The sequence below is a fragment of the Cyrtonyx montezumae genome, unplaced genomic scaffold, assembly GCF_038088225.1.
Source record: "Cyrtonyx montezumae isolate F1298 unplaced genomic scaffold, pur_monq_1.0 scaffold_36, whole genome shotgun sequence".
Lineage (NCBI taxonomy): Eukaryota > Metazoa > Chordata > Aves > Galliformes > Odontophoridae > Cyrtonyx > Cyrtonyx montezumae.
This window is the reverse complement of record NW_027072041.1, coordinates 3,276,806-3,304,779: the sequence shown is the minus strand read 5'-3', so window position 1 is coordinate 3,304,779 and position 27,974 is coordinate 3,276,806. Positions and strand designations below refer to the sequence as shown.

Here is a 27,974-nt window from a genome sequence, read left to right as displayed (position 1 = left end):
AACTTCTACTGCCTTATTCTTGTGTGAAAACCCTGACACATCAATTTTGCAGGCAGTTTACTGACAGGATGTTTTTAAGTAAAACTATCATTTAAAATCAAGTGGACACCAAATGATGTATGCAATTCTACTCAAAGCTTCCCTCCTGGTGGAGAAGAGAATACTGCGTATTTGCAGATGTTTTCAGACTCACCTGTTTTTATGTACATTTTAGGTATCAATCATAGTTTTCATCCATTTGCAAAGCATACTCCTCATTCAAAAATTTCAAACATCCAATATTTTATATATGTGTGCATGTACGCATATATATTATGTACGTATCACTGTTCACCGATCCTTCCAAGTCGCCAACACCACCCACAGAAAAACTTAAAGTTCCATTTGTTTGACTCCAACATTAGAGGTCCATTGTAGACAAACAGCAACGTCACCTTTTCACTGTGAGATTCTGCATGAGCTGGGGAAAAAAACCACAAAACTCCAAGTCAAAACAGCTAGAAAAGCCTGAGTTCCCCATAATCTAAAAGAGGTAAAGCTTAGACCTTAAAAGGTAAACACTACAGGATGAACTTCCTTACTTTTCTGACAGATGATGTATAATTTCTTCCCAAAAAACCCCAAAGAGACTGTACACATCATTCGGGCAATTTACACGTTTCACTTGTTTCTTAAATAAAAAATGTTTCTATCTGTACCTTCTCATTGAAAATGAAGTCTTTACTTACTTACCTTGATAAGGACAAAAATCATAAAAAGATAAAAATGAGACAAGACAGACAAAAATAACACAACAAAGAAATGACCAACTGTGTGGAGATAAGTCAACTGCAATATCAGAAGGAATAACAAGCACCACCTTCCCCCTATTTTTATTTATGTTAATGCTATAAATGGCTTTTCCTAGGTCTTTCATTGGATCTTTAAAGGAAAGAATAGCACATAATATCTCAGATTTTAGAAAACGCAGTGAAGGTAGAGATGTAGGAAAACCAACATCTTAATAAATAGTACAGGCTCATTCTTGCTTCCTTGGCACTCAAATAAATTTAAGTGGTTTCAGCTGACTCATGTTAGTTGAATGTAACATCAGACTGTCCAAAGCACAGCTGAACGGACATCCTATCTGACAGTCTTTTCAAGGTATATCATCCAAACTCAGAAAGTTAACTGCTGATTTGTTTCTTTGTTTTAATATATGTGCATCATTAAGCTCTGGCTGTTCCTGACTGAAAAGTTCTTTTCAAGCCATACTCCATGGAGTATAACACTGACCCTACCTGTCCTTCTAACCACCCCTATTAATTAACTGCATTTCCTCCATTGATGTGAAACCTCTAGATCTTCTGAGGCCAGCAGCATTAATCAGTACCACTAGCCTTTTCCACAATCATGTTTGGAAGTTAATCTCTGTTACAATCACCTTTCTTTTTTAGGTTGAGTCTTTACATTTGATGGACTTGTTACAATGTACCCTACCGACCAGCACTTACCTTGGTCTGCTTCCACTCAAGCTAGAAATACAGAAAGTCTTTATGATTGCATGAGTCTTTATACACACAGACTGTGTGAATTCATGGCAAAACCATCCCTAAAATTGACAAATTCTGTTACAGTCACCCATTTAATTTTAATCCTTTACATAATACAAATCAGAGTTAAGTTACTCAGTGCTTATAGAGAACCCATCACACAAAATTGAACTCTCCTACACATAATATTTTCATTCTCAGCTATGCACCTTTGATACAATTAAGAGGTACTGCAATATACTTTCTTCACAAGCAGTTTTCAAAAACTCTTCATTCATTCACTGGGTCCATACCCTTAAAGGAAAAGAAAATTTTCATAATTTTCAAAATATCACTATTTCACAAGCATATGTATAACATGAGATTATTTACTGTGTTATTGATCCTCACCCGATTTATTTCATCTACAACCCTGAAAGGACACCTGTTAAATTTCTGTAGAGCCATCAGGTACAAGACAGTTGAAACACTTTTCTCACCTCCACTCTGATGATAAGGGGTCAATTCATGAAGAACAGCTATGCTATAGAATTTGACTCCCCAGCGAATCCCATACTTGTTGTACTCCTCCTATAAAAGTCAGTATCTGTTAAACTCAGTTTCTCTTTATTACAGTTTCATAGAACCACAAAGGTCTGAAAGACCAGAGGTCCAATAACAAACTTATGCCTGTGATTGTGCTAGAACCCAGTCATTCAGTGCAACAACCACCAACTTCTTCAAAACCCCCAAGGATGATCAACCACTTTACCAGGCAACTTGTTCCAACACCTGATCATTCTTTCAGAGAATTATTTTTTCCTAATATCCAACCTGAATGTCACTAGCACAACCCAAGACCACTACCTCACATCTATCACTAATTACCTAGGAGAAGAGGCCAACCACCAACTCACTATAACCTCCCTTCAGGGAGTTGCAGATAGCAATAAGGTCACACCTGAGCCCTGCCTTATCCATACTAATCTGTGGAGACAACAGCACTAAGGATTAGACAGACCATCTCAGAAGGATTTGGTATCTGATTGCTCCTCTTTGTTCTGTAAAAGAGAAAAGTTTTCACTGTACACATTGGAAATTGATCGAGTTTCATGGGAGACATCAGGAACACAACAAATTCGTTTAAGGAGAAACAACAAACAAAACCTAAGGCCTCCAATGCCCACTGTACTTTCAAAAGCACTTGCACAAGCTTAAAGTAGTTTGAGAGAAGCATCCAATGTACAGGCTGGCAAAATGTCCAAAAGGAATGATCAATCTTTCAGTATGGCTGCAACACCACCAGAAAATTGAACCTTTGCTGCCAGACAGTATACTGAGAACATCAGTTCTTACAACAGATAGGTTTTCTAGAGTCTATCAAGAATGATGCTGAAAATTTCCTGTGCAGAGTAGAGGAAAGTGAGGATTATCACTACTACCACTCTGAATTCTGGCTATTATGTGCATCCCAATGAAGTCAAAATGACATCAAAGAAGAATGCTTCTCACATTTTAGGTACCATCACCAAGCGGCTCATCAGAAGTACTCAAGGCTTCTGCAGCATAAGCTAAGTGAAGCTAGAACTCCAGTATCATAAGAATACTTAGAACAATACTGTCTAGTTGGCCTCTCCTCTCACGTTTACAGGTCAGGGCAAAAGAATCTCCTGAAAAGCAGGAAGAAAAGAAACTCAAGAACTAGAAGACATTTTCTGTTTCTTCTATTACAGACGTTGGTCCCTTAAGGAAAAAGTTTTACCCACTGCTACAATAACACTCAAACTACCTCTCAGTAAAAAGGTCAAGACCTTCCAAAGGAGAATGGAAAAGCCCTCAAATTTCATAATGTTGCCTGACAATGTCAGAGGCGTATGTTGGTGCTATGGCAGTAAAGTCTGAATCTTCTCACCAATATTCCATTATGTGTTGTTGCTGTGCAATAGATGGTAGCAGAGAGGCAGTCTGATCAAACGGTGTCCGACATGGAAGTGTGTATGAATCACAAAATGGCTGAGGTCGGAAAGGATCCTTTAAAGGTCATTGAGGTCCAGCCTCCAAAAGTTGTCACTGAATTCCCTGTTGTGGAAAAAAAATTGCATTTACTGACATTCATCAACACCCATTACACTTATGGAGACAAAACAGTGGATGGTAGCACAGTGAGGTGGTGGGTCACTTCAGCTGGTACAAACTTTTACAAGTGTGGCATGCAGGCTCCTGTCTATCATTAGTGAAAATGAATACCTAATGGTGTTGACTAAGTTGAAAAGTACTGTTTTGTAGCTGAGAATTTCCTCTGCCAAATAGTGTTATCATGCTCTTGGTATTTGTTGAATTTTCCATGGAAATAAATAGGAGGCATTATTTTCAGAGCAACCTACACAGTTAGACAGTCCCACTTCACCTTTTTTCCTTTTAAACTGCTTTACTTTTTTTGCAGCACTCTCTTCCACTTCATTTCACATACAGAATAGAATTTGTGTAATACAGAACTGACTTCTTAAGTAACTTTTAGAAGAATTGAAAAGCCCTTTCCTTTTTTATGCCCCACCATTTCATACTAAGTTTTATACACTCTTAAGCACTGTTCATGTACTGAGCTTTTCCAGTTACTGTTTTATCCCAAATAGTAAGTACCACTTTAAATACTTTAAGAGCTGCTTAAGTAATTTACATCAAAACAAACAATAGCAAAAAACAACAACAACAACAACAAAAAAAAAGTCCATCCACTATTAATACTGGAAAATATATGCAGTACATTAAAAAAAAAAGGTCATCATTATGGTGGTTAATTTAAAACAAAACAGGCAATTTCTCTTAAAATCACTACAGTGAATATCATTCCCTCCCCAAGTTACCACTGGAGCTTAAAACTTCTCATCAGAGGGAAGTGTTAATAATTATATAACAGGCTGATTGCTACTGCTCCAAAACAGTCAAAATGACAAGAGCTGAGAAAAAACATAGCTAAAATGAAATCATAAAAACTGTACCAGCTTTTAGCCACTAAATAGTAATAGAATGTCACAAATTAGTAAATATATATAGAGAGAAGTTTATCAGCAACATAACTTAACAGAGTTACAGGTAAAGTAAATGTAATGTAACTGACCCTTGTAAGAGAATGACAGAGAAGGAAAAAAAAATCGTAACTAAAATGCACACTCACCCAATACAGTAAAACGAAGGAAGCAGACAATGTTCTGAAATTTCACATCATGCACTGCTTTAACAGTCACTACTTTCCCTGAAGGGTATGTTCTGTCAGAAGGCAGAACTACTTACAGAAATTTAAAATCTAAAAGAGCATACTCAAAATTAATCTTTTGTGGAAACATGAAAAACAACCATTTTTTGTTTGAGAATGCTCAATATGCTAAATAGTTTATTCAGCTGTACGAAGCATCCAAAAGTCAATGAGTTGAACTCCAATGCAACTGAACAAAGACTCAGTTCCATTTTATCAGACTGATCAGTCAGTTCTAGCACATAAAGGGATCACTGGTAAAAAAGAAAAAAGAACTTCAAACAACATCTTCCCTACAATCCAAATGACAATTTGTTTCTTTGCCAATATTTAAGTGAAAGTTGTATGAAAATGTAAATGCACTATTCTTTTAGGTGAAAACTAAGTCATACCCCATTTTCCATGTGAAGATCAACTTCACCAACACTTTCCATACAACTAAAGAAGCCACTGAATTTCTCATTAATGCTCTCAATCATACTTTTCAAGGGGTTTAACCATCTTTCTTTGATCAAGAGGTGCAAATATCCATGTAAAATCATTTTCAGTAAATGCTTTTCTCTTTAGGTATCAATTAAAATAATAAAAAACATCATAATTACAGAATCTAACATCTTACCTTATGCTGTTATTTTTGTACTTATGTTCTATTCAGATGAAGACACAGTAATACAGAATTGATAATTTCAATTATTACCTTTGAAATACTTTGCTTACAGTTATCCAATTCCTTTCTATTTCCCTCTATATCTTCCACCAGCTTTTCACTTCTTCTGTTTTCTTACTGCATTCTTCAATGACCTTTTAGAATAAAAATGAAAATTACACACATTTACCAATTCTAACAGTGATTGTAAAAATATGATTCTGTTCCAATACAGTAATATAATTGTTAACACTATGCTGAACAAGACATTTCTAGCTTTAAGGCTATTAAATTGTATTTATTTCAGGTTACTGCAACTTAAAAAAAAATGGGCACAGAACACATTGTTCTTTAGGAAGAACCTACTTATAATTCTAATAGATGCTGAATCTGGCATTTACACACATTGTTTCTGCTGTCTAGCTTATTAAACTACGAAATCTAGCATAGAGTGGGAAGTAAGTACAATACTGGTAAAAGAAAAGGAGAGAAGGCAGTGAACATACTGAAGCACTCGGGCCTGTGAAACAGGCGACCCTCCATCTCTCTTAATTCAGAAAAGCATTTATTTCTTCCACTGTGTTCGGAAGAGTCTGAAAAGCCTAGAGGAGAAAAGATGCATGTATTTTACAGAAGTCTTAACGAAGAGCTCATTTGCTAAAAAAAAAAAAATCCAATAAACCTGCAAATATTCAACTACTCATTTTCAGGACCATAGAATCACAGAATGGCCTGGGTTGAAAAGGACCTCAAAGAGTTTCAACCCTCCCCTCCTGTGGGCAGGGTCAACAACCACTACAGCAGGCTGCCCAGACCCACATCCAGCCTTGCCTTGAATATCTCCAGGGATGGGGCATCCACAACCTCCCTGGGCAACCTGTTCCAGTGCACCACCACTCTCTGCATGAAAATCTTCCTCCTAACATCTAATCTAAATCTCCCCCTAGTTTAAAACCATTCCTCCTTTTCCTATCACTATCAATCCATATAAACAGTTGTTTCCTCTCCTGTTTATACACGCCTTTCAAGACCTGAGGGCAACAATGAAGTCTCCCCAGAACCTTCTCTTCTCTAAGCTAAACAAGCCCTGTACCTTCAACCTTTCCTCACAGAAGAGGTGCTCTAGGCCCCTGATCATCTTATTGGCCCTCCTAGGGACCCATTCCAAGAGCTCTGCATCCTTTTGGTGCTGGCCCTTAACTTAGATGTGGTACTCCAGATGAAGCCTCACAAGAGTAGAGAGGGACAATCACCTCCCTCTCCCTGCTGGCCACTCCTTTTTAATGCAGCCTAGGATACAGTTGGCCCTCTGGGATGCAAGCATACACTGCTGATTCATGTCCAGCTTCTCATCCACCAGGACCCCCATGTTCTTCTCTGCAGGGCTGCTCTCCAGTTCTCCCCGACTGTATAAATACCTGGCATTGCTCTGGACCAAGTGCAACACCTTGCACTTGGTCTTGTTGAACCTCACTAGGTTCACGTGGGCTTACCTCTCCAGCCTGTCCAGGTCCCTCTGGATGGCTTCCCTGCCCTCCAGTGTATCAACTGCACTGCCCAGCTTGGTGTTGTCTGCAAACTTGCTGAGGGTGTGCTCAATTCCACTGTCTAAGTCGTTGATAAAGATGTTGAAGAGCACCAGTACCAAAACCGAGCCCTGGGGACACCACTTGTGACCAACCTCCACCCAGGCATATAATTGTTGATCACAACCCTTTGGCTGCAACCAGCCAAGCAGCTCTCAATCCACCGAAGAGTCCATCTTTCAAGTCCATACCTCTCCGATTGAGAGAAGGATTAAACAATCCATTCCCTTAGCCAGACCTCATAAAACTTGTGCTCCAGACCCTTCATCAGATTCATAGGCCTCCTTTGGACATATTCCAAGGCCCTTGTAGTACTTTCTTGTAGTACACTTTCCTACACTGACTACACTATTTATCACACAAACCAAGACGCTCCTGGCTTTCTTGGCCACCTGGGCACATTGCTGGCTTATATTCAGCCGTCTGTTGACTAACACCCCCATATCCTCCTCCTCTGAGCAGTTTTCCAGTCACACTGCCCCAAGCCTCTACTGCTGTTGAGATCAAAGTGCAGAACCTAATGTTTAGTCTTTTTGAACCTCATACAGTTGGTATCAGTCCAGTGATTCATTTCCCCCTCTAGGCTTTTCTACTCTCAGGCAGATGGACATTTCCCCTCACATGGTGTGACCTTCTCACTTACTGAGGGTGCACTACACCCCTTGGCTCAGACCATCAATAAGTCTATTAAACAGGACTGGCCCCAGCACTGACCTTTGGGGAGCACTGCTCACAACCATCTCTCTCAGTACCACTGGGTGGATCCCACCTGGTCCAATAGACTTCAGATAGTCTAGGTGGAGTATTAGGTCACTAACTGATTCCTCCTGAATTCTGGGAAGGGAGGGGTGGGGGGGAGGGGGGTTTATGCTGCTCCTCATGTCTGTCTTCCAGTTCAGGAGGATAAGGATAACTGGCCTGACTATTAAAGAAAGAAGGCAATGAGTACCTCATCCTTTTCCTCAACTTTGGTGCAAATACTTGTGATATATCCAATAAAGAATGGAAATTCTCCTAGGCCCTCCTTTTGTCATTAGTATGTATTAGGAAAAACATATTCTGTTACCTTTTCATAACAATGCTCAGATTGCATTCTAGCTGGACTTTTGCTTTTTTAATTTTCTTTCTGCATTTCATAGCAACATCCTTGTACTCTTCCCAAATTGCCTCTCCCTTCTTCCAAAGTTGGTAAACTCTCTTTTTTAACCCATGTCTTAGCAAAAGCTCCCTGTTCAGCTATGACAGTCTTCCCTGTCAGCTCATCTTCTAGCACACAATAACAGCCTGTTCCAGCACCTCAGAAGTCTTTCTTGAGCAATGTCTTGCCTTTCTGGACCCCTCTAGCTTTCGAACTATCTCCCAGTGCACTCTCCCAGGCAACATCCTAAACAGTCCAAAGACAGGCCTCCAGAAGACCAAGGTAGCAGTGATGCTGAATTTCCCTTTTCAGACTTCACCATGAATGGACAATTTTATCATTTTGTGGTCACTATGTCCAAGACAGCTTCTGACCACCACATCTCTCATGAGCCCTTGTCTGTTCTTAAACAGGGTGGCACCTCCCCTGATAGGCTCTCGTTACCAACAGTTAGTTTCAAAGTAACATATGTGTTAATACTTAACAGAAACACAAATGATGTGTTGTGCTGCTGGTATCTTTCCAGATTTAAATACGAAATATTACTTTGTGGAAAAATTAGAATGGTGTATGCTATCCAAAAGTTAAGAGAAATACAAAGATTTATTTTTGTACATACTGTTTGAAACTCCTTTGAAAGTTGCTGATCCAGATTTATATCGCACATCTATTGAGCTTTTTTCACCAGTTCCTTGCAGTTCTCTGTAAGAATCCACTTTCTCTCATCCAAGTTGTTGAAAATGTTGCTGTTAGAAAAGATATTGAAATAATTATCTATTTTACTTTAGATTTCCTTTTGCTGGTCCTTACCGTCTCTGAACACTCATTATATTTCACTGACTCCTTAAGAATAAGCTGAGTATCTTCTACAAGTTGTTGAACTTCAGTTCTAACCAGAGGTGACAATAGCTTACCAGCAACAAAATATTGAGCTCAGTGAAAGTAGGTAAAATCAGATGGCTCAGAATATGAAAAAAAATCTTCATTTCAACACATAGAATTCAGTCTGCCTTTCTGTTCAAAGTCAACACACGTCCAGATAAATTGATCAGAAGTATTCTCTTATAATATAACTAAATTTTTTTTTCCTGTAGGCACAGATATGCTTTTGTAGCCACAACATGTCTAATAATTGACAATTTTACACTAAATTTAAAAATAAATAAAACTAAAAATAAACCAAATCATAACCACTTGTGAGCTTTATGTTTTATTAGCCCCCATGTAATTGAATTTATCTACATGGGAGAGATTATTTGAAACTGTACACAGTAAACCTCATAATTACATAATTGGAATTCCTCCACTTGCTGTTTCAGATTCTAATTCCGTCATACAGCTAGCAAAATAGAAAATACCATTTTTAAACCAAAACTGAAAAATAAGTGAAAAGCAGTTTCTGCTTTTGAACAGTCCTATGATTTTTATAATGCAGTGTGACTTACCACTGTAGCAGCTGAACAAACAATTTAGGAAACACAACACCTACATAAAGCTCTAAACTAAACATTATCTTTATAGGATAAAGATAGGAGCCCTCCAGTGGTAAAAAAATAAAAATAAATAAAAATAAATCAGAATAGAGTCTATACAGTTGGATAAATATTTGTTGCATATTTTATAACTTGCTCTATTTCCTAGCAATTCAATTAATCTTTATTTGCCAAATGCAACAGAAGCTGTAGTAACAGAATCACGAGCAATCACTAGAGAATTTGGGTTGCTGCCTTGCACAGTGTTTGTCAACTCAGAAGTGCCTTTGTCCCAAAACTATAGGAAGCAGATTCTACATTAGAGGTAAGTATCTCACCATCTCCATAACCATACTGCAAACATATTTTATCTACACTATCCTAGGGAAGGAAGGAAATGTCACACAGGTAAGAAAGGCTGGCTTTACAGCTGCACTGATATAACAGGGATGGAGGATGGCCATCCTTTTCATCAGAGCCAACACACTTTCTTCTGGATTAACACAAATAAAACTTACAAAACTATACTTATGATCTATTATATTTCTGCGTATGCTGTTATACATTTGAAAACAGTATTTTAGGAACATTTTATAAACTTCTGAATTAAAACTATTCTGTAATTTCAATCACAAAACTTTAAAAGCCAATTGAGTTCATTAAGGATGTTTGACCTCTTTATAATAAGGCTCTGCTGAAAGGCTCCACAGCTGTGTTTCTTACCCACATGGTACATCATGTGTTATCCTTATACATTTCACCATTCCCAGAACCTAATTCCACTTTGAAAAAAATTCTGAAGTGGGGTATCTCATCTTTCAGTTGCATGTACCCATACATAAAACACCCTCTTAAAACTCTGCAAAGCTACATGAAACAAGAGTTTGAGTTTAGGCACTGAAAACCTGACACAGTTTCAGCACAGAACAGCCCTAAACTAAGTCTGAGGCAAATAAAATTCTTCAGAATGTGGAAAACAACTGTTTAGGCTGAAAAATCTGTCTTTAACAGGAAGACTGCAAAAGAAATAGACACATGATGCAGTTATGAAACACTTGCTAGAATAAAGGCATAGACACCTCATCAGGAAGGATGAGTCTCAATTTTTATTCAGCTTTGCCAGTTTGTTGTCATAGGCTCATGCTAAATGAAAGTTAAATATAAACAAATAAAAATACACAAGCACTGATTCCTCCTTCTCCATTTTATAACCTAAATTGCACAGAAATGTTAAGGTTCCCGCTGATTTTCTGAAGGTGCCTCAATAATATCCATCTAGATAGAATAATATTTTTATCTACCTACACAGAGTTACATTTTGAATAGACAAAGCTACTATGAAAAATAGCTCTGACAGAGCTTTAAATTTGTTTTGGTCAACACCAAAAGAACTAACTTGGAGAAAGCTATATCCTGTTCCCTTAGTAAGGTTTAGTACAAATGCAAGGCTGTGATTACACCCTACTAAAATGAAGAAGCAGGATACACTTACATTTGATATTAACAAGCAATTTGCATTCTGTTGTGCTCACCCAGTGGCACAGTTGGTTTTATGCAAAATTTGAAGCTGGTTATAGAAAATACAGCTAGCAGTACCCAACATCTTCTCACAAAGTGTCAGAACACTTTCCTGGTGGCAGTAGTTAATTATTTAAAGTTTGCAAATTCATACATAGGAAAACAGATTTTGCATTTTATTGAAATCTGACTTAATGAGAAAATGCTGCAACATATAAACAGAGTACTAATACCAATATCTTTACAACAAATGAAGCTAATAAATAGTAATCTATCAAAGCAAGATAATTATAATAAGACTTTTTCAAACAATCACTGTAAACAGTAGGCAACTGTGCCAACTACCTAATAAGCAGATGAGGCTAACTATCCTACCTAATGTTCAATATAGGTCACAAACATTTACTTCTTAGGCTCACTAAATAAATTAAACACACGACAATATTAAAATAACACCACGGTTTTAACTTGTATTGTAATGACAAAACACAAACCCCAGATATTGGTTTTTGCTAACTTGACTTGTTCAAAAACGTACACTATTTTGGCTTTTTCAACTTAGTAGTTCTTAAAAAATAAATAAAAAACTAAAGCCATCCACGAAGCTTCCCACATGCTTTTCTCCCTGCTGTACTCCTGTGCCAAACCCTCACAAAAGGAATATCTCCTAGACATAATAAGCAGGGTCTGTGTTTGATTTAAACCTTAATCAGATGTTTACTTAGGTATTGTTGAGCCTCAGAATTTCTTGGGAGATAGACATCATGAAAAAGTCCTAAACCTTACAGCCTCTTCAGTTGATTCCCACCATATCAATTTCAGTGAAAGCACCAAAACCAGCACATGACTTACAATAGTGTCTGATGATCAGAGGAATTAATAGTCCCATAATCATAACATCTAAGTTTTAATTTAGTTTCATTAAATAGTTTCTGTTCAACATACTTATTTCTGCTTGTTTTTCTCCTTTTAGCAGGTTTATTTTACAAAAACACGCAGCACAAAGCACTGTGATGGCATCTTCAAGGACAGTATTGGAGCAAGACTATCTTAATGTAAAACTGCTGCAGAAACAAGATCTCACAGACAATCTCACTAAGAAGTCAGAGTGGGCAATTTAAATACAGTAATATTTCAAACATTACTTAGTTTGAGATAATACATAATTTAGCTAAGGTTCAGAGACTTTCCCCTGTGCAAGTACATGTTAAGGCAGAAAATGAGACGCACCAGAGTGTACAACATATCACCCACAGTGCAACACAGGAAAGAGAATAACTAAAAAAAAAACCAAGCCAAAAGACTTACTTCAAAGACTCAATACGCAGCATTTGGGGAAGCTTGGCTTTGGACTTCTGTGTAAGGGAAAACTTTGAACATTGTTGAATATTCAAGAGTTTTCCTCCAGAGCAGTTATATTTCTTGAAAGATTGATCACTAGGATTACTAATTAAAGGACTGGGGTTTTTAATGTTCCTAAAATCAAGTAAAGCAACCATCACAAATATAAGCTCTGATCTTATTTCCTCTACTTAAGTAACTGAATGCAGCATCAGTGACTAACAGTTGAACCAAACACCTGTTCACTAACAAATGAGGTAATCTTTCTCCAACTAAGTATCATCAAAATGTTTACCTTACACACACTTACTTATCTGACTAGACATCTTTTATACACCAACCCAATGCTAATCTCTAAAGGGTGAAGAACATGGGAACAGAGAACAAAAAATACTAAATATATGTACCCGTGACAGTACAGACTATTCCATTAAATTCATGGCAGTATAAAACATTCTTACTCCTTACCATGCTCAGCAATATAGCAATTCAGATTGGATTTTGATCAAGTCTGAATAACAGCCACACCACATAAAATATCTCATCCAACAGTGACTTCCCATGCAACATCCTGGACTTGTCTCTTGTCCCTGCAAGTTACTTTTCGCTCAAGTTCTAATTTTCCCAGTTTTCCTGCTATTGACAATACCTGTACCCTCCAGTGTTTTTTTCTAAATAAATTCCCAGGTCATTCATCTCAAAATGAGTAACCATTCAAAATAAAAATCACTTACTTTTCAACTGCTTTCCAATTTAACAGAATTATTTTGTCTGCCAGACTCAGTAAGCAGTAAGTTATAGATGGATAGTCACAGGAATGTTACATAAGTTTCCTCTTCTACATTATAAAGGCTACACTACAGAAGGTAGTTCCATTGTAGATATCACATTATTCACAGAAATAGTTACCCTTTGAAACTCGTAGCTCTACACTTGTTGCTTTGTATTGTGCTTCTAATCTGTTCCTCTCAGCACCCACAACAGTGCTCTGAAGGATCAAATCTGCTTTGAGGATGTTCAGTTATACAGAACGCTGCACAGGAAAACAGATGATGTCTTTTTCAGGGAGAGGCTTAAAACTGGTATCACTATTAAACTTCAGAAAGTATGCTTTCTTTTTTTCCCCCAGTCATGGCATACAATTCCAAACTTTTCAACACAATCATTTTTTACATTATATACACAGCAGAAAGGTGACTAATTGTTGACTTGAGCTCTTCAAGATGCAGAGTTCACTTGCAACTGAAAAATTTTACATCAGAAAAGTCCCTACACCACATAATCACATGTGAAGTGTGAGAAAAAGTCATCTCAATACTTTCTCAGAGATAAAATCCTGCAAGTAATTTTGTTGGATTTCACAAGTCAAACAGAGAAATTGAGAAAACTCAATAAATAAACACGTAACACATGCCTCTCATTAATGCAAGATGAGTGAGTGAACCTGAAGTAGGTGCAAAGCAGAAGTGTGACATTCCTAGCATGCTCTTATCCACAAACACAGGAGCAAAGTTTTCAGCAAACAACGATCACTAAGCATAATAAAAGCTCTGGATGCACCCGTGTTTGCATGGTAATCATTCAGCATGAGTCCTTGAGATCTGTAATGTGAACCACAAACAGGGGCAATGTTTTGCAAGTTTTTTTCTGACACATACAGATATCACTTGCAACACACTTTAGTGAAACCCACAATCTGCTTAGAGAGCTTTGATATTAAAGTGGTCATTTCTTAAACAAGTCAGCCTTAGGAACAGTCTGGAAGGCTTCAAATTCATCAATGTATTCTTGACTGTGAGATGAATAGATGAATTCTCAGAGCACTGAGAATAACGTTCACTGTTTTCTGCTTATTGTAAGCATGTAAGTAGAAAGGAATCTCTCCAAGAATGGTTGCATCAAGTTACCACTATAAACAAAAAAGGAAATGCAGGATGAAGGTTTTAAGAGTGTTAGCTTCTGAACACAATGGTGAGCCAATGTCTGAGAAACTCACTATTGGCCATTTCAACAAAAAAATTCTACAGTGTAAACTTGGACAAGTTTTACTGTTTGACTGTTTAAAAACTATCATCACAGAAGCAAACTAAGATGTTTTAATTAAAATTCATTAAAAATCAAAGACAAAAAAAACAAAGGGTGCTAGATGCAAAAATTAAGCCACAATTTGCAACAGTGGAATAATTCTGTTACTGTCAACTGGGTGTAAATAACTGACTTATACGAGGTATTTGCCAGGTACACTATGCCTTATACACTTCTGAAAATATGTATGTGTCCTATTACTCTGACTGTTCCATCCGATGCCCAGAACTGTGTAAGTAGATCACATCATTATTATACCATGTCATGGGTTTCAATAATTCTCATAAAACATAAACTAGAACATATTTCTTGAATTAGACGATTTTGTCTTCTTGTAGTAGGACATATTTCCTTAGGACCATATAAGTTGCTAAACAACTAAAAATTGACTTTTCTAGTCAACAGCTATTTCAGGAAAATATCACCCATTCTCCCCGTGCCCTGTTAATACTGACAAATACACAGCATGTTTAAATATTGGTCTTCAATCAGGGAAAAAGGATTAAAAAACTTCTTCAAATAGGTTGTACAAGTAATTAAGTGACTTCAGTTGAATTTTATAATAGCAACACACTTGGACATTTTACATACTAGGAAACACATACCAAATACAAAAATTGCACTTTTACACAGCACACGTTTCCTGCTCTTGTTTGACATTTCTGAAGTTGCTTTGGGTTGTTGACATAAAGCTGGTGTTCTGCTTATGAAGAAGTGTGATTGCTTCTGACCAGGCAAAGCATTCACAGGGAGACCAATAGTCACATACACAAGGAAAAACAGAACTCACTCAAGTGGTGAAGCAGCTCTGGCCATGCAATGCTCCTTCTTAGGAAGCAGACTAGACCCAAGAGATGCTCTCTCTTTAGTGGCTGTCTCTTACCAGGCTGAGTAACTCCAGCCTGCGGCCTCCTCTTCTGGTCACCTGAGGAGTAGAGGTGCCAAAAAATTTGCCTGTAATCCCTGGGCCAGTCTACTCTCTTCACCACGTGTTCAATCTGCAGTTCAAGCCATGACCGAATAGTTTCCCTGCAGGTAATCCTTCAGAGACTCCAATCATTGGTGTTCAGAGTTATCAACAAACAGTTACATTTAGAATAAACTTTTTCTTTAAATAAATATCAGCAGCTGAAGCATACTAAAATCATCTTCATTGCAACTATGATATTCAACTCTTTCGGGGTGAGCAAGAGGACAATCCGACAAAGTGGCAGTCAGGCTCAAAGTGGCTGCAAGAATTGCACCACTTACTGCTGAGTGCAAAGACACAACCCGATTCCCTGGCAAGTAATTGTTTCCTGTTCCTTAGTCATTCAGAAAATAAACTGAAGCAATTTACGTTATAGCAGCTCCTCTTATTCAGGCTTATAAGATAAGCTAAAGCAACAACTAAGTACACAGGTTTTTGTTTGTTTTTGGGGGGGTTAAAAACTCAATTGTAAGAAAGAAACCTATTACACAAAAGAAATAGAAACATCAAATGTAAGGTGGTTAAAAAAAAAAAGAAACAAAATAGTCTGTAACAATTCAAAACAGACAAGTTACAGGAAATACTTCTTAATGTTCTTGTGTAAGAAACATCTTCCCTACTTCTAGCAGTAAAGTGGGGATTTAGAGCTCCAATAACTACTTTTTTCAGTAAGATAATTATAAAAAAGCATATTATAAACAGAGAAGGAACTATCTGCACAAACATGTAGTAATCTGAAAAAATATGAAGAAATGATTACAATTAATTCTTGTATGTAAAGAGTTAGTCCACAAAACATTTTCATCAGTGAAAGTCTAAACCGAAGCTAACAAATCGAGTCAACAACAGATAAGAAAGTACAAGTTCGTTAAAGCTTTAGAAGAAGCCTATCTTTAAGCAAGGTAGCTTGCAAGCATTTGCAACAGCACATTCAAATGCTGTACAACTCCTAATTACAAGAATTAAACTTTTCACAATATTGGAAAAAATGCCGAACAAAAATACATACCTTTATGTGGCATGTTGATTCCATAACAAGTCTTATTTTTTGAACATTTATTGCTCTGATCTTTACTTTTGCCTGTTGAAATTCCTCTTCTAGGTTGATAGGATTTTGTTCCAGCTGTCTTATACTACAGAAAAAAAACAATATACAATTATTCATGATTAAAATAAATTGCAGAAAAATACCAATCTCACATGTCATGAACCAACAGCTGGCAAGAACAAGAATTTGCATCTCCAAACATTCCAAAGATCAGAGGCATTCTCCATCCAAGCATCCTAAGAAAGTTAAAATATCAAAAAATCGTAATTGGAGAAACTCAAATTTTGGTTGCTAATGGTATCACAGATATATAGAAAGCAATCACATGCTTTCTATAAATTTCAGACTTAAAAAAATCAGTGCAAAGAAGACAGTCATTTGCTGCTGCTACTTTCTTGCAACAGTATAGCATAGGAAAGTTTAGAAGGATTGCTCAATTCTCACTGCACATTCTACTGTGAAAAAACTGTGCCCCCAACTTACTGCATTTGCTGTAGAAAAACAGAAGTTTCATTCATTTTAAATGCCTCAAACCACGTAATTATGAAGAACTTCGAGAGAAATAAGCATAGCTGCAAAACATTCTGAGATTAAAAAAAAAAAAACCAAACCATCAAGAGAGCCAAAAGGAGATCCAAAAAACCTGTAAAACCATCTCCCACTTGGATCCCTAGAAAAATGCTGGAACAAGTACCCTCTGAAAACATTTTTTGGGACCATGAGGAAGATGGTGATCAGAAATGGCCAGCAAGACTTTATCAAGGGTATACAGCTGATCAATCTGTTTCTTTGATAAACTGCACTTGTGGATGATAGGAGATGAAGGGGATGCCCTTTACTTTTATTTCAGTGCCAGTACCTGCAGCATATGTAGACTACCTGGCAACTAGATGAAGTGGCTTGGGAGGGTGTGCTTCTCACTCTCAACAAGACCACAGGAGCTGGATATCAGACAGGACTGAAAAGAATATCTTGAAATTCAGCAAGAGATGGAAAGCTGAGGAACAACTTCAAGCAGCCTGGTGGGTTTCTATGTTCACATGTCAGCAGCTGGAGAGACTGGAATCCAGGGGTAGCTACTAGGCAGACTGAGTGTTTGAGTCCAGCTGCTGACAGGATCTGCTCTGCACATATGCAAGCATTTAAATCTCTGCCCTGCTTATATGGAACATAGCACTGGTGCTGTCTGTGTTTATGTGAATGCTGTTATCCATCTACATAAGCTATGAGGCTCACCATGTGTAAATAAGCACATATCTGTAATCTACAGCAAATGCATTCTGAACCTCACTAGCAGGTAGACATAGGAGCATTAAGTTGCACGAGCTTCACGTTTGTCTTCTGCTTTCTCCAGATGGATTCTAACCTAGCATTTCCAGTGCTGTCTCCCACAGCCTTGTTGAAAAAAGAGGAGAGGAGAGGAGAAAAAAAAAAGAAAAAAAGAAAAAAGAAAAGAAGGAAAGGGGAAGGGGAAGGGGAAGGGGAAGGGGAAGGGGAAGGGGAAGGGGAAGGGGAAAGGGAAGGGGAAGGGGAAGGGGAAGGGGAAGGGGAAGGGGAAGGGGAAGGGGAAGGGGAAGGGGAAGGGGAAGGGGAAGGGGAAGGGGAAGGGGAAGGGGAAGGGGAAGGGGAAGGGGAAGGGGAAAGGGAAGGGGAAGGGGAAGGGGAAGGGGAAGGGGAAGGGGAGGGGAAGGAAAGAAAAAGGAAAGGAAAGAGGAAAGGAAAGGAAAGGAAAGGAAAGGAAAGGAAAGGAAAGGAAAGGAAAGGAAAGGAAAGGAAAGGAAAGGAAAGGAAAGGAAAGGAAAGGAAAGGAAAGGAAAGGAAAGGAAAGGAAAGGAAAGGAAAGGAAAGGAAAGGAAAGGAAAGGAAAGGAAAGGAAAGGAAAGGAAAGGAAAGGAAAGGAAAGGAAAGGAAAGGAAAGGAAAGGAAAGGAAAGGGAAAAAAAGTGACAGTGATCAGAGGCACAGGGTCATCATTATTGTGCTATCTTCTACCTGGAAGCCAGCATCATGTTGGGCACGACTAGAGTCAGTCACAGGAACTGTCCTGTTTTGACACCTCTACCAGTAACCTGGAAGAACAGGCAGAGGGCACTCTTGACAAGTTTTCAGAAAGCATTAAGTTGCAGGGAAGCAGCCTTTTTGCTGCTCAGAGAGACCTACTGAGACTGGAGGAAGAAAGGGCCGAAAGCTTATCAGATTCTGAAAGGCCATTTTATGTCCTCACCCTGGGAACAAAGTGACCATAGCAGCTATACAAACTTGATAAAGACTGATGGGGAAGTAACTGTAGAGAAAGACCAAAGACATTAGTGCATAGTAAGCATAAGCATAAGGCAACAGGGATGCATAGCATTCCAGCCTGCAAAAGCAAAAACACAGGAAGAGAGATTTTTCCTCTGTGTACAGCACTCAGTAGATCACAAGTAAGCACTGCACTCAGTTTTGGCTACAGCAAAAGCCCTGTAACAAGATGAGGATGTTTAGCTTGTTCAGACTAGCTTCGTGAGCACCTGAAAGTAACTTTCCACTGTCCTATAGTTCCTGGATACCCTGCTTCGTGCAGATAGGAGTGACATTTGTTTTTCACTAGTCTTTGGACACTTCTTTAGGTGCCATGATCAAACAAAGATTACTGAGAGTGGGCCTACAAATACATCTGGCAGCTCCTTCATCACTCATGGGCAAAGTGCATCATATTAGGGCTCATATATTCTCTCACCTTGTTATGGTTTTATGATTTGTGTTGTATTATTGATATTCCACATCATAACATCATGTGGTGTATTGGGAGTTAAAGAGTTAATGCTCCAGCTCTGTGGATCGTCAATAGTTCTGGGTGTACCTGTCTCAGAAGAGAAGAACCACATTCCCCAGAGGACTTTGCAATGCTTTGCATTTTTACATATTTCCGCCCAGAGGGAAAGATAAAAACTGTCTGCGGTCACAGGACTCTCTCTTCCCTTCGGGACCAAGCTCGGCAGTGGGTGTTTGTTGCAGCCGTCCGCCTTCAGCATTAGCGTAAGGCCTTCGGTTTATCGGACACTCTCTCTCTTGCCCATTTTATTTGATTCATTAGCCTCAACTCCAATTATATTATATTATATTGTGTTATTTTGCTTTCTGATATCTATTTAGTAAATTAGCTTTCCTTCTCAGATCGTTGCCGCTGTTTTGTTCCTAGGCCCATCTCCCTTCTCCTTTTTCCCTTTCCCCTTTCCCCTTCTGCGGGGTGTGGGCCCGTGGGTCCCCTCCCTCAATTGTCACGGTACCAGGTCAAACTGTCCCGCAAACCGCTGACACACCTGTCTGCCTTTACCAAGGGTACCTTTTCCCTGCCCCAGACTTACACCCTGGTCACTGAGACCTGAGCTTCTTGAAAGCCAGTCAAAGCTAGTAAAGACTGAGGCAAAGAAGGCGTTCAGTACCTCAGCCTTACACTCCACCAGATCCTTAGGTCTCCCATTTCTTTCAGCAGTAGGCCCATGAGTTCCATAGTTGTTGTCTGATGCATTTGTAGAAGCCTTTACTTTGCACTTTCAGATCTCTAGCCAAAATTAATTCCGCCTCAGCTTCAGCTTTCATGACTGCTTCTTCATATGCTTAGAAAATATCTCTGTATTCTTTCTACATTACCTATCCCTTCTTCCACTGTTCGCATTCTTCTTTTTGTATGTGAGCTGCTCCAGAAAGAACACCTCCTATTTTATTATGTCGAACTGTGACATCAAAGGCAGATTGCTGGAAGGCAGTAGAGGCTAAAACCCCTCCACAACATTGTTACGTTTTGTTGCCCAGAAGAGAGCAGTGGGGCAGCCTGACAAAATGCTGTCTGATGTAGAAGTGTGAATGAAGCAAAGAGGTGGAACTGAATTCCTCCATGCTAAAAAAATTGGACCTATATCTGATGTTCAAGTACTGGTTACTTTGTCAGGTTAAAAGCACATTACAATAATAACAAGCATATATTGGCTTCCTGTTACAATTGTTCCAATTTCATATATAGGATTGCTTCCTACCTACCGTACTTCATAGCAGTTTTTTATTCCAGCTACCCCCTTCTGCTTCCTCTGTCCAAAAGTTCCTTATCTTGTTGCTTTAGCTCATTGTCTCTGCATTCCAGATGCTTCTGTCTCTCACACAATGTCATCAACTGCTTATCTACTGATTGTAAAATATACTTGATACTCTGAAATAAGAAAACAGATTAGCATTACCACCAAAAACATACTGCACAGATACATGCAAGCCGGCTACATATGTCGTGCAATAGTAGCTGATACAGTGTATAACATAAAAGTAAAATCCTACTTGATGCTGGTTTTCTAGCTGCCTTCTTTCATCTGTATCCACACAATAACTAAGAAACTGGGCTGGCCTCAGGCACCTTAGTAGAGAAGGCTAACTCTGTATAGATGGATACTCTAATGGTATATTTTTCTTCTGTTGTGTCATTTTGCTTGAGTTTGGCTTCTTTTATGACCTAAATAATAATAATAATAATAATAATAATAATAATAATAATAATAATAATAATAATAATAATAATAATAATAATAATAATAATATTTTCTTGCTTTTCAGAGCAAGAAATGGACTAGCTAAAATCTAAAGTAAAAAGATCAACTCATATAAAATTCCCATTTGTTAGCAGGCCTTTGTTAACAAGCCACTGTCATACTTATTTAGAATAGTCAGCAAAGAAGTGCTAAGACATCATTACATAGCCTATGATTTCTCTAGTGATATTGTATAAATGGGCTTTGGTAAAGCATGTTAACATTTCTGTACTCGTGTATTTGTTCACTGCATCGTAAACAAGGCTCTTCTGGGTATAAATGCATGAAAATTTAGCTGGTGGACCTGAAAACCAGAAACATTTAAGAAACAGAAGAAAAGGTGAGCTGTAAAGCATGAACTTCACTTAAGAAAACATCTGTTTATAAAAAAGTATGAGGTATAAAAGTATTTGAAGACTGATCTTAAATTACTCACATTGAACAAGATATTACAAATAACCAAATGTTTACCAAAATGCAATGTGTTGCTGTACTTAAAAAGCATGAATTATTTAGGAAATCAGGAATAGCAATGACCCATAAGACAAAAGAAATTTGACCTCCACTTTTTTTTTTTTTTTCCTGGGTATACAAAAAAGCACCTGAAACATTGTTTAGTTGGTTCCTGGACACCAAAAACTGTTGTGGTTTTTTTTTTGTTTTGTTTTGTTTTGTTTTGTTTTGTTTTTTGCTTTACAGTCACACCACAGCTGACAGTACTTCTGTTTTACTTTTTATCCTGTGCTCAGCTCTATTAAATAGTCTGCTTTAAAACCAGAAATTCATCTGAGACATATGAAACAAAATCAGAAGTAATAAAAGCAGAAAGAAAGAGTCAGCACAGCTTGACAGAAAATGACAAGCGCAACACGTTATGAACACTGGCTTATCTTTCCCCTTGTATCAGTGATTTTCTTACTTGCTGTCCAGGGAGCTCTGGAAAGGGCAGAGAATCAACAGAGTAAATCTGAACAGTCTATAAAATGCAATTCACAGACCTATAATACAGGTATCTGCTTTATCAGGTAATAAACAGAGATGGAAGAACTGCTGTTCTGAAAATAAATAAATAAATAAATAAAAGCTCAGAGAAAATATTAAGTGAAAAGGTTTTCTTTCACTTAAGACTCTTCACTGTTTTACCTTTTCCCTCATTCTCCAAGCATGAGAAACAGAAAAAAGTAAGACCAATACCCATTGCCCCCCCAAAAAAAGGAATTTGTTACTCATTTAGAAAGTTTATTCCCTGAGATTTTCAAAAATGCAACTCATACTGTTCTCAGAGAGCTCAAAATCCTCTTTGACTTGGAAAGTTCCTTCTTTCTAAAAGGTATAAAATAGATATCAAGTATGAACAGGTTAAGTAAGGGCTAAAGCTGAAAACAGTCATGTATGTTACCCATTATAATCCACCAATGATGAGCTTAGAAGACTATATGTAAGAGTAAGATATGGAAATGACGCTCAGTGGGAACTCTCAGACTGTATCTAAGAATCCAAAAGCTTTTTATGATATTCATCCCATCAATTTTAATGGAAATTATAAAGCAGAGTGGCCATAATCTGAACATCTGATGTAGAAATATTAAGAAGTAGCTTGCAAATCATCGCTTTGAACATTCCATGGGGCAGAATGATTTGAATGGGACTCAGGTGAAACTCATTTAACTTTCTGTGAAGTACTGTCTTAAGTTGACTACATTTGCTACAACATATTACAGTACAATTGCATATCACAAACTGTTCTCAATTCTGAACTCCAAATAGAAGGAAAATCAATTTTTTTCTGTTCTCTCCACGTTGTCTTGCCTAAGAAGCAAGTCTGTAGTTGAAAAGGGTTCTTGTGCTATTCAGTACATCTCACCCTTTCAATCATGTTTCTGGTCTTCTCTGTTCCCACAGGGACTTCATAAAAATGATACTGGGAGCAAAGATATATCATCACAGGAAGAGAAGCATCAAACAACTCTCCTAAATACGAGAAAAAATCCATACTGGCTGAGGAGTATAAAGAGAAAAAAGGAAAAGAAAGCAAGCATCACAAAATCTAGAAGACAAGTAAGGTAAAGTTAGTGAAGGGTCAGAAAAGTTACATAATCCTGAACTGAATTGGTAAGGATTTGATTTGTATGGAAAATACTAATATTAGAGAATGGCGTGGGCTGGAAGGGCCACTGATGATCACCCATTTCCAATTGCATTACCTTGAGCAAAGCCACCATCTACCCTATCAGGCTACCAAGGGCCTCATCCAATCTGGCCTTGAACACCTCCAGGAATCAGGCCACCCACAGGTTTTCTGGGCACCCTGGTCCACAGCCTTCATTAAAGACTTTCTTTATAACATCTAATGTAAATTTCCCTCTTTTTAGTTTAAAACTGTTCCCCTTTGTCCTATTGCTATTAGACAGTGTAAAAAGGAATTCTCTACCTTTTTATAAGGGCTTTTCAGATACTGAATGAAGGCTGCAAAAAAGGCTGAATAAAGGCTGAAATAAAGTCTCCATGAAACTTGGTTGAACAAGCCAAGCTTCCTCAGCCTTTCTTCACAGGAGGGGATAATACATCGTAATGACATGGAAACATCATATTTAAAACCTTTCCCACCAATATAATCTGACACGTACTGAAGATATCGAACTATATTGATATACTTGATATATCTTGAAGATAAGGTTTCAGCACACAATTTAGCAGGTGCACAAACAGCATTCACTCTTAGTTTCTGATGTTCACGCAACTATAAATACAGATTATATTATCTAGTTAAAAAGAGAAGAAAAATTTACTATATGAAGGCCATAAATTATTCTCAAGAAGGATTTTACTAACTGACTTATTTTAAAGTGACTTAACTTACAGAAGAACTCACAAAAACTACTCTTGTTTAGGGAGGACTGAGATCTTCAAAAGCTTATGTTTCTACACATAAATATTATGCATTAGTAATAACAAAGGTGTCCAAATTTAGAGCCAGGTGCTCAATCTTAATAGCTAAGATGGGTGCTAGTCTGTACAGGTGTAATACGGAAGCCCTCTCTTTCAGGCTGTACAAACACTTTGCACAGAAAATAGCAGACCACTGGCTCAAGACTGTAAAAAGGTTCTTATCTGAATGGGGCAGAGAAGATTGAGTATATACAAGAAAGACCAGCACAGCTGGTTAAAGCAACCCAGAACCTCAAACAACTCTCTTATATAAAAATGACTAGCTTCTGAGAAGCACATAGAGGTCTTCAAGAATTGCTAAATTGTTTATCATTAATCAAACTAGTCTGTGGAGAGTAGCTGAGAGGCAGTTTGATAGTTAACATCCTGTCTTGTAGCTTTTTTCTGTTTCATCTGACTCTCAATGGGAGCAATTTTCCCCTGGCTCCAGGAATGATCAGCATTAGGAAAATAATAAGCCTGATTTGTTACTTGGACAACTGCCTTCTCAAAAAAGATATGCTCCCGCCCATTTAGTCAGGAGGCACTGGAACATTGTTGGTAGTGCATTAGCAGCTTCCTGCTCTTGCCATTTCCTTGTACTCAGTACTTTTCCCCCTTCCTCGGTGATTATAGCCCTATCAAAGAAGACAAAATCTTTTTCTAAGAAGAAATATTTTCCTAATAGTCTTGGAACTCTACAGCTGATATAGGTTTTGAAAAATATTACTTTAGACAGAAATCTTCTCTGTTTAAGATATTCTGCTGATTGAAACAAACAAAAATTATGAATAAATACAGGCTTATCAGTACATTCCTGTAATCCTACATCCTTCTATGGATTTGAGAAGACTAATCAAGCAAATTTTACATGATGCTTTGACTGTTTCCAGACAGAAGTCTGAAGGATCCTAATTGAAAAGGCTGCTGCAACAGCAGCAAATGTAGATGGATTATACTAGCCAAAATGGTACAAACACAGAGGAAAGCTGATTTTTTTTTCAGCTAAAGGCTTCAGATCCTGAGTTTAATCATGCCGGAAAATGCAGGTGGAATCTCATGCCTCTCACTTCAACATATTCCAAACTATCTGAAGTGTCCAGATGCCTTCACGGGTACTTCAAGTGCAAAAAACACAGACTGTTCCTCTATACAGCTACAAATAAAACGTCAGCAGACTCCAAAATATATGGCTCCTAAACCAACATTTCATCAAATTTTTTAAAATAAATGCCTACTTGCCTCTACAAGAAACTTCCATATCTTCTTGACACTCAAAACCAAAAGCCTTCATGTCACTGGTCACAATGTGATTTTCAACATATTTGGTATGTTTACTGCCTTCCCTAGTGATTTGCTTGTACAAAAAATAGGAAAGGTAAAAACGAGACTGATTTAGTACAACGAAATTTAACAACCTTTTCCCTGTACCCCACAGTCAGATGATATTCAATAATATGATTGTAAATGAAAATAAAGTCAAAGGCACGTTCCCAATCTTTATGCAACCAGCTCTCTCTGGAGGAAACCTATACTATACCAAATGCACAGGCAGAGGAAGCAGGAACGGGCATCAGGGAAAATTATAAGGATGTTGCCAGATGGTGTAGTCATAGTGTCAGGAAAACGAAGGCCCAACTGGAAATGAATTTGGCAAGGGGATAAAAGAAGTATTTCTATAGGTAATTAAATTGGAAAAGGAAAGTCCAGGAGGGTGTATTTCCCTTGTGCATAATACAGGCAGGCTAGTAACAACAGACAAGGAGAAACTTCAGTCTTTACTATAAACTGTTCTACACACAGCCCTATATCAGACAGTTCAGGAGATAGGAACTAGGGGAGGAAAGCCCCTCCCACTTGCAAGCAACAATCAGGTTCATGACTACCTGGAGAACCATCTGTAATTCTATGTGCCCTGACAAGATGCATCCCATACCCCTGATACAAAGTCTTGATAAACTGGCTGAAATAGTCATTAAGCCATACTTAATGATATCTGAAAAAGTCATGGCAGTCAGAGGAAGTTCCCAGTAACTGGAAAAAAGCTGTATTGCCCTCATTTTTAATAAGGGTAGAAAGAATGACCCAGGGAAAAGCCATTCTCTTAGTCTCACCTCTGTACTGGGGAAGATTGTGGAGAGGATCCTCCTGGAAGCTATGCTAAGGAATATAGAAAAAATTAAGGTGATACAGGACAAGTCACATGACTTCACCAAGGGCAAGTGCTGCCTCACCAACCTTGAGGCTTTTTACGATGGCATAACTCCATCAGTGAGGAAGGGAAGAGCCACCTGGAATTCAACAAGGACTCTGACACAGTCCCCAATAACATCCTTCTCTCCAAATTGGAAAGATATGGATTTAATGGATGGCTTGACAGACAAGTAACTAGTTGTATAACTGCACCCAGAGAGTGGTCAATATCCAGATGGACATCAGTGAAAAGTGATCTTCCTCAGAGGTCAGTACTGGGACTAATACATTTTAATATCCTCATCAATGACATTCACGAAGCTGTGCGGTGTGGCTGACAGGTCCAAGGGACAGGATGCCACCCAGAGAGATGTAGTCAGGCTGAGCAGTGGGCCCTGGTCAACTTCATGAGGTTCAACAAATCCAAGTACAAAGGCTTGCACCTGGGTTGTGGGAAACCCTACTATCAGCTGAGGGACAAAAGGACAGAGCACAGCTCTGTCAAAAAGGACTTGAGGGTACTGGTGGATAGCAAGTTGAATATGAGACAGCAATGTGCCCTCACAGCCCAGATAGCCAACTGTATCCTAGGCTGCTTCAAAAGATACATAATCAGCAAGTTAAGGGAGATGATCCTGTCCTTTTACTCTACTACGGTAAGATCTCATCAGGAGTACTGACTGAACCCAGATGTGGAGTCCTCTGCATAGGAGAGGCCACAAAATGTACAAGAGATAGAACACCTCCCCTCAGAGGACAGGTTGAGAGAGCTGGCACTGTTCAGCCTGGAGAAAAGGAGGCACCTGGGAGAACTGATAACGGCCTTTCGGTATCTGAAGTATCTAAAGGGGGTCCTACATGAAAGAAGCAGACAAGCTCTTTAGTAGGGTCTTAAACAGTTTCTACAGCAAGTACACATTACAATTAGCATCATCCAATATTTATAGACTACATTACTGCAGTGATATGGCTATTAGCAGACTACTTAATTAGAATTAAAGAATTAAAGAATTAAAAGTTTATCAACCCATTTATTCTAAAGGAATCTGAAGAATTATTCAAGCTTAAATTCCACAAGAAAATTACTTCTCCGAAGTATAATGAAATGTGTGGTAGTAGAATATTTACTTATAGAACACAGGAGTCCAGCCCCTGGCTCTACACAGGACAACTCAAAATTCAAACCTTATGTCTGAGTGCATTGTCCAAACACTCCTCAAACTCCAGTAGGGTCAGTGTCCTAATCACTTCCCTGTGGAGTCTTTTCCAGCACCTGACCACACTATGGTGAAGAACCTCCTCCTAATATCCAGCTCTGACCCTCCCCTGATAAGAGTTCTGTACCATTCCCTCAGGTCCAGTCACTGACAACAGAGAGAAGAAATCAGTGTATGCCACCCCCCTCCTCCCCCCAGCTCCCCCTCATGAGGAAGCTGTAGGCTGCTGTAAGGCTTTCCCTCAGTTTCCTTTTCTCTGGGCTGAACAAACCAAGAGACCTTAGTGACTCTTCCTATATCTTGCCCTCTAGATCCTTCACCATCTTTATATAAAATATATCAACAACAACAAAAAAACCAACAAGCAGCATATAACTTACTTCAATTCTCTTGGTTTACTTTCTCCTTTGTTACATCACCAACATCACTGTCAATATTTGCCCTTTCTTCTTGTACACATTTCAGCTCATTATTAACAGCATCAATTTGTGGCTGAAGATTCTCACAGTCCAT

At 38.3% G+C, this 27,974-nt stretch overlaps 1 protein-coding gene across 1 annotated transcript; it reads right to left on the bottom strand.

Moving 5' to 3' along the window:
* Positions 1 to 323: 323 nt before the first annotated feature.
* On the bottom strand, positions 324 to 27,974 carry SMC5 (structural maintenance of chromosomes 5). The gene is given in 21 exon segments (XM_065745480.1): positions 324 to 442; positions 445 to 460; positions 1,742 to 1,790; positions 1,792 to 1,826; positions 1,923 to 2,102; positions 5,157 to 5,275; positions 5,461 to 5,529; positions 5,532 to 5,565; positions 5,917 to 6,012; positions 8,754 to 8,880; positions 12,807 to 12,819; positions 13,375 to 13,498; positions 16,530 to 16,653; positions 20,584 to 20,753; positions 20,876 to 20,951; positions 20,953 to 21,047; positions 22,988 to 23,117; positions 23,751 to 23,863; positions 24,544 to 24,551; positions 25,300 to 25,408; positions 27,861 to 27,974. Coding segments are annotated over 21 exon segments (1,920 nt in total).